This window comes from Marmota monax, unplaced genomic scaffold (assembly GCF_021218885.2).
Source record: "Marmota monax isolate L192 unplaced genomic scaffold, Marmota_monax_Labrador192_F-V1.1 WCK01_AAM20220418_F8-fsc00227, whole genome shotgun sequence".
In the NCBI taxonomy this organism is placed as follows: domain Eukaryota; kingdom Metazoa; phylum Chordata; class Mammalia; order Rodentia; family Sciuridae; genus Marmota; species Marmota monax.
In genome coordinates this window covers 2325033-2342062 of record NW_026695208.1, presented here as the reverse complement: position 1 = coordinate 2342062, position 17030 = coordinate 2325033, and the positions used below count along the sequence as shown (strand labels likewise).

Below are 17030 nucleotides of genomic sequence, written 5' to 3'. Positions count from 1 at the left end.
AAGCCCTAGTCAAAGCCATCTAGAGCAAGAACAAAGCCGGAGGCATAACACTTCCTGATTTCAAAATATATTATAATGACACAGTATAAAATATAGTATAGTACTGGCACAAAAACAGACATATACATCAATAGCATAAAATAGAGAGCCCAGAAATCAATTCAATTATCTATGGTCAACTCATCTCTAACAACAGTGCCAAGAACACAAAGTGGGGAAAAGACAGACATATAAAACCCTAAGGATGCAACAAGAAAACTGTAAGAACTAACTTAAAAAATGATTCAGTAAAGCTGCAGGAGACAAAATCTGGATATCTACATGTGGAAGAATATATTGAACCCATGGGACACAAAAATCAATACAAACTCTTGGCACACAAAAGTTAACACAAGATAGATCAAAGACTTACTGAACTCCTGAAAGAAAATATAGGGGAAATCATCTTGATGTTAGTCTGGGAAATGATTTTTTGGATATAACACTGGAAGTAGAAGTCACAAAAAGAAAAATAGATAAACAGGACTACATCAAATTAAAAAGTTTCTGCACAACAAAGAAAACAATCAACAGAAGAGAAAGGAAATCTATAAAATCGGAAGAAATATTTGTAAACCATGTATCTGGTAAAGGTTAACGTTCAAAATATAGTTCTTGAAAAGTCTAACAACTCAGTAGCAAAGCCTGTGTTCTTTCTGGAGGCTTTTGGGGAGATATGTCCTTACCTTTTCCAGCCTACACGCCTTGGCTCATGGTACCACCTTCAAAACCAGCATGGTAGCATCTTCAAATTTCTGATTTGGAGATAAACTCTCCTGAATCCCTCTTTCGTTTATAAGGATCCTTTGGAGTACTTGGGCCCAAAAGTATAAGACAACCTCTGGAACCCAAGGTTAGCTAATCAGTATTGTTAAACCCTCCCACTCCTATAAAGTAATATAACATTTTAATTTAGTGTCCACTTGGCAACCAGTTATAGTTGTGGAACTAACTTATTAGTTCCACAAATAATAAGTTCAAGAGTTGTTTTGTGGTTGTAGAAATCAGACAAGAATTTTTCTAAATAACTCAATTATATGTCTAAGATTAGGCAACATATTATGACCAACACCTAAAAGCTAAACAATAACTACAGATTTTAATATTTAACTTAATATAATCATTCCCACTTCTTAAAGACAACTGAAAATTAAAAACAAATATGCTAATTCTAAACAGAATCATAAACATTCTGGTATTGAATTTCTAAGACAGGGTCATGGTAGTACCAAAGTATCTTATGATGGATTGTGAAACAAAAATAGGTGGCAGTACAATGCAGGGTTAGCTCAGGTTGTTTCCATGAACACATTTTGAAGTCTGAAAATATAGGAAACTTCAGAAAAATGCATGTGTATATGAGAGATGAAAGGTCAGGATGTCAATCAAATAAAAGGTATTAAAGACCTAAAAAGTACACACTTCTGACTGGGATGCAAGTACACAGGCTAGCTGTGAAGGTGCCATCCTGGGATCCTGCAAGTAGAAGACAATGCAACCCCAGGTTAAATGAAGGCAGCTTCTTAGGACTCCAAGAGGAGGACTTGTGCAGATACCCTTTAGTTGTGTGATTTCAAGATAAATGTTTTTACCTGAAAATGCCATGATTTTATTCTCTTTTATTGCTGAGTAATATTTAATTGTGTATATATGCCATATTTTTTATCCATTCATCTATTGAAGGGCATCTAGGTTGGTTTCATAGTTTAACTATTAAGAATTGTGCTGCTATAAACATTGATGTGGCTGTGTCCCTGTAGTATGCTGTTTTTAAGTCCTTTGGATATAGACCAAGGAGAGGGATAGCTGAGTCAAATGATGGTTCCATTTCCAATTTTCCAAGGAATCTCCATACTGTTTTCCATAGTGAATGCACCAATTTGTAGTCCCACCAGCAGTGTATGATTAGAGAAGATAATGCTAAGTGAAGTTAGTCAATCCCAAAAAATCAAATGCTGAATGTTTTCTCTGATATAAGGAGGCTGATTCATAGTGGGGTAGAGAGGGGGAGCATGGGAGGAATAGATGAACTCTAGATAGGGCAGAAGGGTGAAACGGGAAGGGAGAGGGCATGGGATTAGAAATGATGGTGGAATGTGATGGTCATTATTATACAAAGTACATGTATGAAGACACGAATTAGTGTGAATATGCTTTGTATACTGCCAGAGATAAGAAAAATTGTGCTCTATATGTGTAATAAGAATTGTAATGCATTCTGCTGTTATATATAATTAAAAATAATTTTTAAAAAGATACATGTTTTTAATATATCATTGTAGATTAATTCTTCCAGTCCCACACTATTGGTTATCCTCAAACTATAAAACAGACATAGGACTGAGATAACAATTCCTAAGTTATTTACTGTTTAAGAAACATAATACTAATAATATTAAGTACTAACATTTAAAAAATAGGATTTACCTAAAACTGAGAAAGCACAATTAACATATTTTCTCTGAAGCATATTAATAATTTCAACCAAGCTAATATTAGGGAATTATTCAAAACCATCTCAGGACATTTCATTCCAACCTCCTACCCCTTCAAAATGCAGCTCCAACAATTGATATTTACAATGATACCTTTAGGTTTTTGAAAGATACTAAATGGTTCTTCATCATTAAATAAAAATAAGTCACAGTCAGAATAATTTTACTACTCAGTTTACTGAGAGTACGCTGTTGAAGACACTATATTTAAAATTTTATAATTAAATTAAAATATATGAAATACCTCTGTCAGAATATTCAAGTATTCATACTATCTTTCTCCTATCCCATTGCTCAAAAATAAGTTTACTTCAATAGAATCAACAGCATGGTTCAAGTTTTTATACAATTTAATTAATATAATTTAATTAAAACTTTCTAATATATGGGAACAAGGATTATAAGAAATCCATTGTTTTCTAAACACTGAAATTTTGTTTTAATCTATCAAGTGTAATCTCAATGAAAATACAAAATAGAAGCTATACTGTATTTCATATCAGAATTTATTATTTCTTGAGGCTTTGCTCTTTGATTGAGAAAAGCTATAAAAGAAAAAAATTCATAAAGGGAAAGTATCATTCAATTTTCCAGTAAATAATTAAGATTTATGTACATCTCTGGATAAAAATGATGTTGATAATGATGATGGTAGGAATGACAATGACAAATATTTGAATAATTTAGCCTAAGATGCTTTTTCTGAGGAAGGAAAAAAATCAGAGGAAATACTATTAAAATTCATTTATTAATTATCATCCTAATGGTAAATGAAGTGAAAAATTTTACTTTCTCTGAATGCAACAATAACCTTTCCCAGAAAGCCATTCATGCACTTGTTGATAATACGCTGACCACTATTCAGCAATGGCTGGCACAGTGGCAAATGATATGGAAAACAAATGCTTCAAAACTATTCATATCATCACAAGCTTCTTCTGCACATTCTGGTGTTAAATCACATCAACCTTCACAACTTGTAGGAAAGAGAGCCTAGACTGAAAAAGCATCATCCAGTGACTCTCACAAGGAATATAAACACCAATATCAGCAAATCACACAAAACCAGTGTAAGGTAGTCTTAAGAAAACAAAAATAAATACTAAAATTATTAAAGGATATTAATATACTAAAACAATTAAGGGATATTAATTATTTGATATCTTACTGATGGCCAAGAAATATATTGTATATCTGTTGATTTGAATGTGTTTCTTAAAACTTCATGTATTGGAAACTTAATTTCCAAATTAAATTTTTTAATGGTATTTGGAGGTCGGGCCTTAGAAAGTAACAAGATTTGAGAGAGCAGAGCGAAGACCTCTTGCTCTGCCTCACCACATGACGCCCTCTGCACTATGTTATGATGCAGCAAGAATGTCCTCACCAGATGACAAGCAGAGGCTGGGGCCATGCTCTTGGATCTAGTAGCCTTCAAAACTATGAACTAAAGTAAACATTTTTCTTTATAAATTACCTTCTCTATGTTATTATGCTATAGCAACAGAAAACAGAATAAGACAATATCTTGATACAACTATAGAAAACAAGATATTTAATTCTTGATTGATTATGGTCTAGCAGAAAAAGATTTTACTTTCCCAGACAGAAAATTCAAGATCTTTCACAAATGCCAAAAGCATGATCAAACATTTTTCTAAAATATTGATCAAATTATACTTTAATAGAGACAGAGAGAACAGATGTATGTGCAACAAATTAGTTTATCAACTCAAATTTTATCAGAGTTCTAAAAATTCATTGTACAAAAACTGAGCATTAAATCATGACACTGAGGACAAGCAATAATGATGTAACAAGAAACAAAGTACAATAAGTTTTTGTTTTTTTTTTTTACTACAGGGAAATACATTGAATAGATTAGACATTTTAGGCTTTGCTTTGATATTTCCAGTAGTCAATTTAAAAGTGTTAAATAGAATTTTCCCAAGGATGAGATAGTAAAAGAAGATAGAAAGTAGTATGAAACTCTCCACTATGTCTCAATAGTCAAAAAGTAGTATGAAACTCTCCAATATCTCAGAACAACTTCAGACTACCTCAGTGTCTCTTATTGAAAGCATCCCTGAGTCAACCTTTTTTATGTCAAGTAAATAAGTAAAAAAAAATCAAATTAATACATGATAATGTCTTATATTCTGTGTTCCCAGTTAATTTATTCAATTATCCCACATTTATAAAGGGTCCATAAAGCATTATGCCACTTACAAATTTATGGTGTAGATATGCATATGTTAAAGACCCATATGTTAAAGGCTTGGTCACCAGCATGTGGAACTACTGGGAGGTGATGGGACATGTAGCAAGTGGGCCTAACAAAGGAAGTTAGTACAGTAGAGACATATTTCTACTGTATGTGGAGATGTAAATCGGTACAGCCACTATGAAAATCAGTATAGTTTCCTCAAAAGATTAGGAATGGAACTACCATGTGATCTAGCTATACTACTCCTCAGTATTTAGCAAAAAATTAAAGTCAGCATACTTTAGAGATGGATGTTTACTGCAGCACAATTCACAATACCAAGTTACAAATCAGCCTATGTGTCCATCAACCAATGAATGTTTATAAAAAAGTTTTATATATATACATATATATATATATATATATATATATAGAGAGAGAGAGAGAGAGAGAGAGAGAGAGAGAGAGAGAGAGAGACAGACAGACAATGGTACACTATTATAGGCATAAATAAAAATGAAATCATGTTATCTGCAGGAAAATGAATGGAAGTAAAGAACATCATATTGAATGAAATAAGCCAGACTCAGAAAGTCAAGAGTCTTATATCGTCTCATATATGGAATGCTAGAGAGAAAAAAAATTTTAAAAGGCACCTCATGAAAATAGAATTGAGAGCACTAGGGAAGAAGAAGGGAAACAAGGAGAGCAAGGAGGTAAGTATAAGGGGAGGTACTGGACAATGAAACTCACCAAATTTTATATATATACATAATGCATATATATATGAATATATGTATATATGTATGTACGTATGAATATGCCACAATGAAACCAACTACTTTGCATAATTACTATACTTACTATATTACAATTACTAGACCAATAAAATATTGAAACATAGTATAAAATATTACTTTAAAATAATTTTTCAAAAGTAGAGAAGTTTGAAGCAGAAGCATCTGTAGAGAATTATACCATAGTAATCAGAATCCAGAGATAGAAACATGACAACAGATATGAGCTGCAGATGGGTGCAGAAGAAGCCTAACTTCAGACTCTGACCACAAGGCTACAGGACAACAGTGCACATTATCCAAAGGGAATGTTCAAGAAAATTACTAACATCTTATGTCATGAATGGAAGAGATGTATTACTTACCCGGTTGATATGGTTGTTCCCTAAAATAACCTGTAGTAGTGTTTTCTCAAATTCTTCCAACTTCTTGTAACACTTTTTAAAAATATAATTAGATAAGTTATAATCACTGGTCAGTTTAGCTAAAGTACCAACAGCTTCTGTCCAAAAGCTTGAAAAGGGAAGTTTGGGATTACGATAAAAAGCAATCAGGCCATCCAGCAACTGACAAACAGAATCAGAGACTATGGAAAAGTCTTTTTCAAAGTGGGTTAAATCTGTTTTCAGACTACCTGATTCTGTCAAGTTCTTTAGTCCAAGCAGATGCTGTAAGAACTGCATGTGAGAAAACAAAGGATTTTCTGGGGCAGCACCAGGTCTTTTCACCAGAGGTAGTAGTGGAAAAAGTCGGGGTGTGCAGCTCTCCACAAAATGTGGGGATAGTTCCAAAGACTCAGTTCTCTGTTCACTTGATAAATCACACCCAGAATCTTCCATCGTAGTTAATGTACTTTCAGAACTTCCATGTTCCTGAGCCGGCAACAGGGAAGATAAGTTCCCTAAAACAGAAAGGAATAGGAGAGTTATCTCCTTATAACTAAAATTTCTTCATATAAAAACTAGACACTGATTTTTCTAACTTAAAATACTAAATGAAATATATAAATACATATTAAACATTTAACAAATAGTAGTATAAAAAAATGAGTAGAGGGAAACCTGTAACAGAAATTGCTCAGGCTGGAAAGGTCTCTTCTTCACAACTGAAAAGCAATAGTGATTTGCCTTGTGTTCCAGTTACTAGCTCTCATATAACTACATGCCATGCTCAAAAGATATAACAGAGGGGGAAAAAGGCTGCAAGAACCAAAGGGGGTCACAGTGTGGTACAGATTCCAATAGGTGATCACAAAGTAACAGGTGTATCCAAACACCGAAATTTGTTTAGAATATTGAGAAGTTAAGAGCATTAGAAAGCCCTGCCTGGTTTGATCTGTGTATCCTGGAATTAGTGATGCTAGAACTACATATAATATAAAGCAGAGTATAAATTCAAAATAAAAGTTAGGAAAATGAAAAATACAAAAGAATTCCATAACCAAAGGTAAGTACAAAAACACAGATTTAACAAAGGAAAACACGGTATTGTATACAGTGTTTATATCAGGATTCCTACATATTTTGATGTTACTTCTACAGAAAGTACAACATTAAGATATAGAAATATGTAGAGGCCAAATAACATAAGATCATTTATGACATATTAAGAACCTTAGAATTTATCCTGTAGGGTGTAGAGTAAATTTCAAACTTGAATTGTGTAAGATTCCTTTGGAAAATTTATACACATACACATATACACACATCCAAATTTTAAAAAATACCAATAATATCTATATCTATATATGTGTGTATATATGCAGTTCAAACTAAGCACAATAAATTTAGGTCATTCTTAAAGAGACAAACCATCATAAACACAAATTACGTAAAATGGTATTGGTTATAATTTTAAGTGATTATCAGTAACATGTACAAACTCAACTGAAACCAACTGAAAATTCTCATTGAACATTCTAAAGCACACACATATACCTAAGAAACCATGCACAAGAAATATCTCAGTCAGCAATATAAGGAGGATCAGGAATGAAGTATAAAAGGTCTAAGTCTGGAAAGTGAAATGGCATGATTTTCAATAATCAAATCTAGTGAATACCTAGATTTGATATTCACTCGGGTTTCATATGAGAAGTTAGGAAAACAGGATCAAAGAAGGATGCTGAAGAGTATGAATATTTTAGAACTCAGTGGAGAAAGAACAGTCATTAAAGAGACAGAGAATAAACAGTTAAAAAGGTATAAGAAGAATACATAAGAATACATCACGAAAATCAAGAAAACAATATTAATGAGAATGACAAGAAGAAAAGAAGTCCAACTACAAAGTGTTGAAAAAAACATCTGTTGGAATTCAAAGTAGAAAACCATCAATGATCTTATCCATAGCAGCTTTATCTATAGTAAACTTTGGTCAGTCAGGATGGCAAACAGAGGATGGAGAGCAGTGGACTTAGAAGAGTGAATGGAAAGAAAGTAGGTGTAAGAGCAGCCAACTCTTCTGAGGATTTGTATCAGGAGAGCATAAAATAGTAACATCAAACAAGCATTGCTCAAGTTGGAAGAAACTTGAACAATCATAGATGAAAAAGAAAAAAATAATGGAGAGTGAGAGGTTGGAGATATGAGGGAAAATAAAAATGGCAGGTGAGACATGGGCTGGAGAAGGTGAGACAAGCCAAGGGCTCCAGTGAATGGGATGGGCTCAATAATTTGGAAGTACATTTTTTCATCTGAGGCTAAAAAAGAAGGGTGAAAATGTACATAGATTGGAAAGCTACCTGGCATTCAGGAAGTTAAAGAAGATCTTACCTAGTAGCCATAGTTCCCTGAAGCAGGATACAGGTAGACAATAGTTTAACAGGGAAGAAAAAGAAGAAGAAAAATGGCATCATCTACCTTCTACACCATATATTTGTAAATCTATCTAAATTGTTGCTCTTCGTCCTTCAATAAAATCAGCAGCAGATGGGATAACAATAGAATTCAATCACTTAATAGGTACCTACTATAATCACTACAAATGTGCAGATATGTGCTTGCTGATCATCACTACAATATCTATATTCCAAGCTTAGGGAGCTAATACAGAGAGTTCAAACATGTGATGATATCCAGAACAATGATCTATTGGAAAGTGTTTAAATGCATGTGGGTATACTAAAAGAGCCAGACAGTCAGTCTGATCATTTTAAGCAAATAAGGATGAACACTTGAAATCACTTCTCAAGACATACATTAAAAACAAAGGGGCAGCGGGGCAATAGTAATTATTCAGGTGAATTATACTTCTTTCATGAGAGTCAAACAGCTCTCCAAAGAGAAAGTGAACAATTTCATTAACCTATTCTAATTTCCATCAAGATAAGCTGAATTTCAAGGGTGATGATTTCAAGGAAGACTCATAAAATTAATTCTACCAATTAATAGGCAAGAAGCTGTTTTGTGGTTTCTGCTTTTCATTCCTCACGGGCTAGCCAAAACCACTCCATTTCATATCCTTCATGTAAGCCAGGTACAAATTTGAAGGGAGTAGTTCAACCCATGTGTGTGCAATGGGGACAGGAATACACCAAACTGAACATTCTTCTTCATGGCTGCTTGATCATTTCCATAATCTCAAAAAAAAAAGTGTCATAAGGGCATATGTTGGAGATGAAAAACATACTGAGAGCAATCTTCCCTCAGTGTCCTAAATAAATGCATCAACTCCACAAAAGATGATCACACCGAAGTTTTACCTAATACATATTGAAGTCAAAATATCAAATTAAATGAAAGAATCTTATGTTCATTATTTCATTTTACAAAGCAGTTTCATAAAACAGTTCAATTGATGGTCACAACAAACTTGGAAGATGTTTTTTCAATTCCTGACTTACTGAAAAGGAAACGTAGGTTAAGAGACCTGAGAAAAGCCACATAGTGAGTAGGTAAAACCAATATCATCAGTTCAAGTCCAACCACCTTTGAACCATGGCAAAGATACCCTATGTGCTTCCATACCATCTCAGTACATTTCCACTGAAGTGTTTAATTATTGCTATGTGTTATCTACTTGTTTATGAGCTCCTGGGGCCTAAGTTATGTCTCTTGTCATCCTTGTGGTCCTTTCACCCACCAATTTTATTGACTGTAGAAGAAACCGTATCAAGAGAAATGCCTAATATTATAACTTGCTGTTGGTTGTAACAGATTTTCTGTCATGCTGAATATTTATTATGAACCAAGATCAAGTTCTTTGCAACTTACACCAAACCACAGCGATCACTTCTTTCATGAGAGACAAACAGCTCTCCAAAGAGAAAGTGAAAGCTTAGAGAGATTAGATAAACAGGTAGGTAGACAAGAAAATAATATGACTATTATAATATTTAAAATATTTCACAAAAATAGCTAACAAAAAGCCAATAACATGTTTTTTTTTCATGACATCAATTACCTCTTGTAACCAATATCCAATTTACTTCTTCTATCTGTTCTCAATGTGGATGAATGATGGCTACAAACAGTATTTACATTAGAAACTAAAGCATGCGTATTGTAAATCACTCAGTAACAGTGGGCAAATGTAACTATAGTATATAATATTTTACAACATGAAAAAGAGAAACAGTTTTCTTAGTAGAAAAAATTTTCAGTGATACTATTAACGGTTACAATCTCTGACAATAGTCATAAATAAGATACTTATTCATAAAGACAAAATTTAAAATGTCCACCTTATTTAAGTAATGCTTGGCATGGAAACAGACAATATACTTCAGTCCCTTGAGTTTTTCATTCTATTCATTTGCTTCAGTTTGTATTTTCAACACCTATCTCAAAGCATGACTAACAAAGCTTCATAACCAAGGACAGAAAACAAAATGAAGCCATGTGTTTGTCTGTAATTCCTATTTTTTTCTAAGAGGGACTCAGGTGAAACAGAAGTCAAATGAGCCTTTTCTCTTAACTTATTATTGAACTGAAGTGCTTGAGAGATGCAACAGCTTCCAACTTAGTGCGTATGACCTACCTATCTGCCACTAGATTTAATAGACACAGCACACACACACACAGATCAAGCAGTCTGACACACATTAAGTTCTCAATAAATATCATCTGTTACTAAATAATTATAGAGATCATAACTACATTAAATTATGAAATCTTATGCAAATACATGAAATAAGATATTATTTAAAAGCTGTAACAAACAAAACTTGCAGATTCTGTCTACAACTGTCAATGTCCCTCTCACATACTGGATACCCTAGACTTTCTATTTATTTCTTTTTCCTAAATCCTTAACTCTCCCATCTTCTTTCAGTTTTTAAATTCTCTCCTAAACCCATTTACCATTTCAGAGTAGATCTCAAATACACTCAAATAATAGAGTTGGTGCCTGTTATGGTTTAGATATTAGGAGTCACCCAAAAGCTCATGTATGAAACAATGCAAGAAGGTTTAGAGGTGAAATGATTGGGTTGTGAGAGTCTTAACCCAATTAGTAAATTAATCCCCTGACAGAGATTAACTGTGTGGTAATTAAAGGCTGGTAGGGTATGGCTGGAAGGGATGGGACATTGAGAGCATGACTTTGGGATATAAATTTTATATATAGTGAATGTTGTCTCTTCTTAACCCTGCTTTGTGGTGACCTTGTCCACCTCAGCTTTCCTCTACCACACTCTTCCTCCATGATGTTCTGCCTCACCTCAGGCCCAAAGGAATGAAGGAGGCTGTCTGTGGACTAAGACCTCTGAAACTGTGACCCCCCCAAAATAAACTTTTCCTCCTCTAATTGTTCTTGTCAGGTCTTTTTGTTGCAGTAATGAAAAAGCTGACCGCACCCTCCTATCACACACCCTATCCTAAAAATGCCCAACCCTGAATCAAGAGCAAATATATTTTTTGCTTCCCTCAAAAATACTTGCAGCCACATCAATTCTTGATGTCTTTTCTCATGTCTATAGTCCCTACCTCACCCATAAAAATAAACCTACAGATCTAAGTGTATTCCTTGCAAGTCCCATTAACTTTATGAAAGTGAACAAATCATCTTCATGCATTGTACACACAAATACACAATTCATGTTTGTCCCACATATGGCCTATTCAGCTATTATCATAACTATCTCTCCTGTTAGCGGTCCAGGATGATGGATTATCTTTGGCCTCTTTCTCCCTTCTATAGTCCACATACAATGAAACAACATGTTACAATGATTATACATTCTACACACATATTAGTCATGATTCTCCCCAAAAGCAGAGACAGAGAAATCCTAAGACCTGCAAAGGCAAGATGGAGACCCAGGAATACCAGTGCTATAAATTCCAGTCCAAAAACCAGTAGGCTTAAGACCAAAGAAGAACCAATATTTCTACTGAATACAAAGACAGGAGAAGACCCACATCTTACTTCAAGGAAGGAAGAAGCAGTTGCCCCATACTTGAAGAAGACTTAGCATTTTGTTCTATTCAGGCCTTCAATGATTAGATGAGGTCAACTCACATTATGGAGGCCAACACAATCCACTTCACCCAGTCTACCAATTCAAACAATCCCATTCAAAAACACACAGCACACAGAATGATATCTGACCAAATATTTGGACATCTCATGGACCTGTCAAGTTGACATGTAAAATCAATCATCATAATCTGTCTTTCCATAGCCCCTTCCCCACTTTAGTTGACACCACCATCTCTTGAACTGCTTAATGCACTACCCTTCCTATCTTATCTACCTGCCTCTAGTTGTGTCCTCCTAGGAGCCACATTCTTCTAAAACACTCCTTTGATTACAGAATTTCTATCCTTAAAATATCCAGAGGCTTCCCTTGCCTTACAGGATAGAGTCCTCCAAGTTCCTCAGTTTGGCTAACAAAACCTTTTACTGTATGGTTCCCCAATACTCTTTTCCAGCCTTACATCTGCCCTTACCCTTATTTATGTGCAATGTTATCAGGTCGCCAAAACATGCTATACTACTTCACATAATCATGCATTTACACAATTTTTTTCCCCTGGTGAGTCCTTATACTATAACCCAGACACGTACTAATTCTTCAAGTTCTGCTTCAAATCCTTTATGAAACCCTTCCCTGTTGTCACCAAGCAAAGAAAACCACTCTCCATCTAGGCTGTCTTGTATCTCATACATACTTCAGTTGCTATACCCAATAACCTGTGCTGGATGTATTAGTGATTTCTGATTGAAAAAGAGAGATTTTGAAGGCAGTTTATTTATGTGGGTGGTTTCTATTGCTTAATGTCTGCCCTCTTATATACTTGGTGATTTGAACACTTGTTGAAAAAAAAAACATATATTTTTTGAAATGCACTCAAATGTCATCACAGGAAATATATAATTTCTCACTACCAACCATGATTTCCCAGCTTTAATAATCACTAATATACTGATGCACTGAAAAATTTAAAAAGTATTGTTTCCGCCACCTGGTGGTCAAACAGGAAATACTATTTTAACTGTATAATTCATCTTCTAATCTGACAGTGTTTCACTTGAAAGCAACTGTTTGGCCTTTCTCTAGAAGGGTATATGTCAGTATATTGGAAAGCATATTTGAAAAATTCTGAAAAAGAAAGGGCTTCAACACGTTTAATTCCACTCTAGTAATCTGCATCACCACTATAATATCACAAAAGAGGCAATATAAAATGCAGGAAAATATAAAGTAATGGAATGATTTGTCTTCACTGAATTGTCTTCACTGAACAAAGTTCACAAAAGACATAGGGTATTTGTGGGCTAACTTGGTTCTAGATTACTTGGCAACACTCTGGACTCAGGACTTCACACACTCTGGACTTTCTGGTTGTTTCTTTCTCTCCTAAGTGATCTTATAGCCTTCCTCAATGTTACACCTACAGCTTTCTTTCCCCATTACAGCTTCATAGATAACCCCATCTTTTTCAAGCTTAAAAAATTACTTTTAGCTAATGACTCTCAAATATGAATCTCCAGTCCCAACCCACTCTCAAGCTCAAATCACTAGGTTTCTTTGCAGGCTAGTATGTCAACAAAGCTTGATCTTAGCACTTAAAACTTCATGTGTCTAAAACAGATCATTATCTTCACTTAGACTTGATACAAGTTCTTAGTAACAATGCTACTATCCTCCTGTCTCCAAGGTTTCAAACTTGAAAATCGACTTTCTCTTTGTCCTTGACCTTCATATATTGGAAAATAATAATGATCCTGCCTTGCCCTTCTGCTCCCTGGAATCACCAAGTTGGTTCCTATTTCAGGGCCTTCCTCTGCATGAAACATTCTGTGTGCAATATACTTCTACCCTCATTCACAATTTTCTCAAGGCTGGTTCTTTTTGACATTCAAGTATGACTTTATGTGTCCCTTCTGTAGAAATGCCTTCCCTGACCACCCCATTTAAAGAAAACACCAGCTCAGCGTTTGACACATTACCCTGTTTTAAATAAGTATCACTTATCATCTCCTACTGATAGATTCTATCCTTGCCCTCAAGAATGTGTGATCCAGGATACTTCCTGGTTTGTTTGCTGCCATATTCCAGATGCTGAGTAAGAGTATAATGACATTTATTCAATAAATACAAACATTTTTTATATAATCTCTTTTATTCAAATGTCAAAGTAATTACATGTGAAGACCTGGACTATTTTTTTTTTTTAATTTTTTATTGTTGGCTGTTCAAAACATTACATAGTTCTTGATATATCATATTTCACAATTTGATTCAAGTGGATTATGAGCTCCCATTTTTACCCCATATACAGATTGCAGAATCACATCAGTTACACATCCATTGATTTACATATTGCCATACTAGTGTCTGTTGTATTCTGCTGCCTTTCCTATCCTCTACTATCCCCCCTCCCCTCCCCTCCCCTCCCCTCCCCTCTTCTCTCTCTGCTCCCTCTACTGACATTCGTTTGTCCCCCTTATATTATTTTTCCCCTTCCCCTCACTTCCTCTTGTATGTACTTTTGTATAACTCTGAGGGTCTCCTTCCATTTCCATGCATTTTCCCTTCTCTCTCCCTTTCCCTCCCACCTCTCATCCCTGTTTAATGTTAATCTTCTTCTCATGCTCTTCGACCCTACTCTGTTCTTAGTTACTCTCCTTATATCAAAGAAGACATTTGGCATTTGTTTTTTAGGGATTGGCTAGCTTCACTTAGCATAATCTGCTCTAATGCCATCCATTTCCCTGTAAATTCTATGATTTTGTCATTTTTTAATGCAGAGTAATACTCCATTGTGTATAAATGCCACATTTTTTTTATCCATTCATCCATTGAAGGGCATCTAGGTTGGTTCCACAGTCTAGCTATTGTGAATTGTGCTGCTATGAACATCGATGTAGCAGTGTCCCTGTAGCATGCTCTTTTTAGGTCTTTAGGGAATAGACCGAGAAGGGGAATAGCTGGGTCAAATGGTGGCTCCATTCCCAGCTTTCCAAGAAATCTCCATACTGCTTTCCAAATTGGCTGCACCAATTTGCAGTCCCACCAGCAATGTACAAGTGTACTCTTTTCCCCACATCCTCGCCAGCACTTGTTGTTGTTTGACTTCATAATGGCTGCCAATCTAACTGGAGTGAGATGGTATCTTAGGGTGGTTTTGATTTGCATTTCTCTGACTGCTAGAGATGGTGAGCATTTTTTCATGTACTTGTTGATTGATTGTATGTCCTCCTCTGAGAAGTAAGACCTGGACTATTGACAGTGACGTTCATGACTCCCGTCAAATCACTCTAAGTAAGCTTACCTTCATATAATGTAAAACACACTACCTGATACCTGTGTAGTATAACACTCAACAAATGTTAAGTTGTCCTTCTATTTTCCTGTTGAAAAATCAACAAAGATGGTTTACTGTCAACAGAATAAAACATGTTTTACACTGGCACTCACATCTCTTCTTAATAAGCTCCACCCTACTTATTCTTATTCCTCATTCCCTGTATGCTACAGTCAGATTAGACTATTTTCCAGTATGTTTCTGTATCTATCTATGCCTCATACTGTTCCTTCTTGTCTTAAATACCTCATATTCATAATTCTCTAAATAGTAACCATCCTTCAAGATAAGCACTTTTTTCAAAAAGACTTTTATAAGTCTTATTTTATAAGAGAAAATAATCCAAACATCTTCTGTCCTCTGCACACTAATATTTTTCTCTAAACCATAAAGTCTTGTTGGTTATAATTAACAATGTGATTTTGTTCAGACTAGATTGTAGGATCCTATGTTGCCCACCCCCAGTATTGTGAATGCCAAACTGCACAGCACTCTCCAATCTAGCACCCACCTTTTCTGATGAGATTCCACAAATCTCTAATCTGTCCTTGACCAAACTTCTTTCCAAGAGAATTTGCCTGACTTTGTTTTCTACCAGTCACTAAAGCTATTGCTGTGACCTCAGCGTTGGCCACAGGATTCCAATTCCTCATATATATACTCCTGGAATATTATCTGTAGGGTGATTTGGTCCCCTGAGCTTCCTGTATTAGGTAATAAATGAGTTTAACCATATGTGTCCTCTTCATATGTGTCTTACCATATGTGTCCTCTTCATTCTCTATCAAAAATGATGTTCACTGAGCTCATTCACCCAGCACAGAGTTTCCTTTAACTTAGTTAAGAATTCCTATGCGTGGGCATTTAGTATTTTTAGGGGAGGGTTCCTGGAACTTGCATTTTACATAACATTTCAGGGTATTATTATCTTATCTCTCTATATTCTCTATACTGACTCTACCCCCTACAGGTACTGAGTAAAAAGTAGGTGGATAACTGAGAAAGTCTGAAAAGCACTGCTTCATTCTACTCCAGTCTCACATACTCAGCCTGTTTCATCTGTGCCTTGCTAGATTCGATATCCCTAAATTGAAAGAACTTATACTGAAGTATATTACTTCCCTAATTTTCAAGCCTGCTTGCACATTACAGCGACTTCAGGTTTTTTAAAAAAATCCAATACAACCCATATTCCATACCAAATACATCATAATTTCTAAGCATAGGACCCAGGTAGCAGTGTTTTTTAGACTCCCAGACGATTCCAGCAGGGGAACCACTTGCTTATATTGATTTATGTTTATTTTTCAATTCTTTGGACAGCAGAGAAATAGGCTGTGTCCTATTGGTTCCATCTCAACTCTTGCCTCCATGACTCTTGGAATGTCCTTTTTCTTCTGTATGTGTTCATGTTAATTCCTGTTTCACTGTTCAAGGTTCACTTGCAGCTCCACTCCCTTTTCAGGGATAACTTTGTACTTATTTTCTATTTTGCAAGAGTAGAGCCTTTTATATTTTAACTGTTCTATCCCACCTTAGCTTGAGTCATCATCACTGCCTGTTATTGTTTAGATATGAGATGTCACCCAAAAGCCAACAGGTTAAGAAAATGTAAGAATGTTCAGAGAGGAAATTATACTGAGAGATATAACCTATCAGTGGATTGATCCACTGACAAGGATTAACTCGGTGGTAATTACAGGCAGGCAGAGTGTGGTTAAAGGAAGTAGGTAACTGG

At 35.0% G+C, this 17030-nt stretch overlaps 1 protein-coding gene across 1 annotated transcript in view; it reads right to left on the bottom strand.

The window, feature by feature from the left end:
* The window catches only part of Mei4 (meiotic double-stranded break formation protein 4), a 198573-nt gene that overhangs the window by 137090 nt on the left and 44453 nt on the right, over nucleotides 1-17030 (bottom strand). The window contains exon 3 of the mRNA XM_046430445.2: nucleotides 5903-6438. Coding sequence (XP_046286401.1) covers nucleotides 5903-6438 — 536 coding nt within the window. The remainder of the gene's footprint in view (nucleotides 1-5902; nucleotides 6439-17030) is intronic.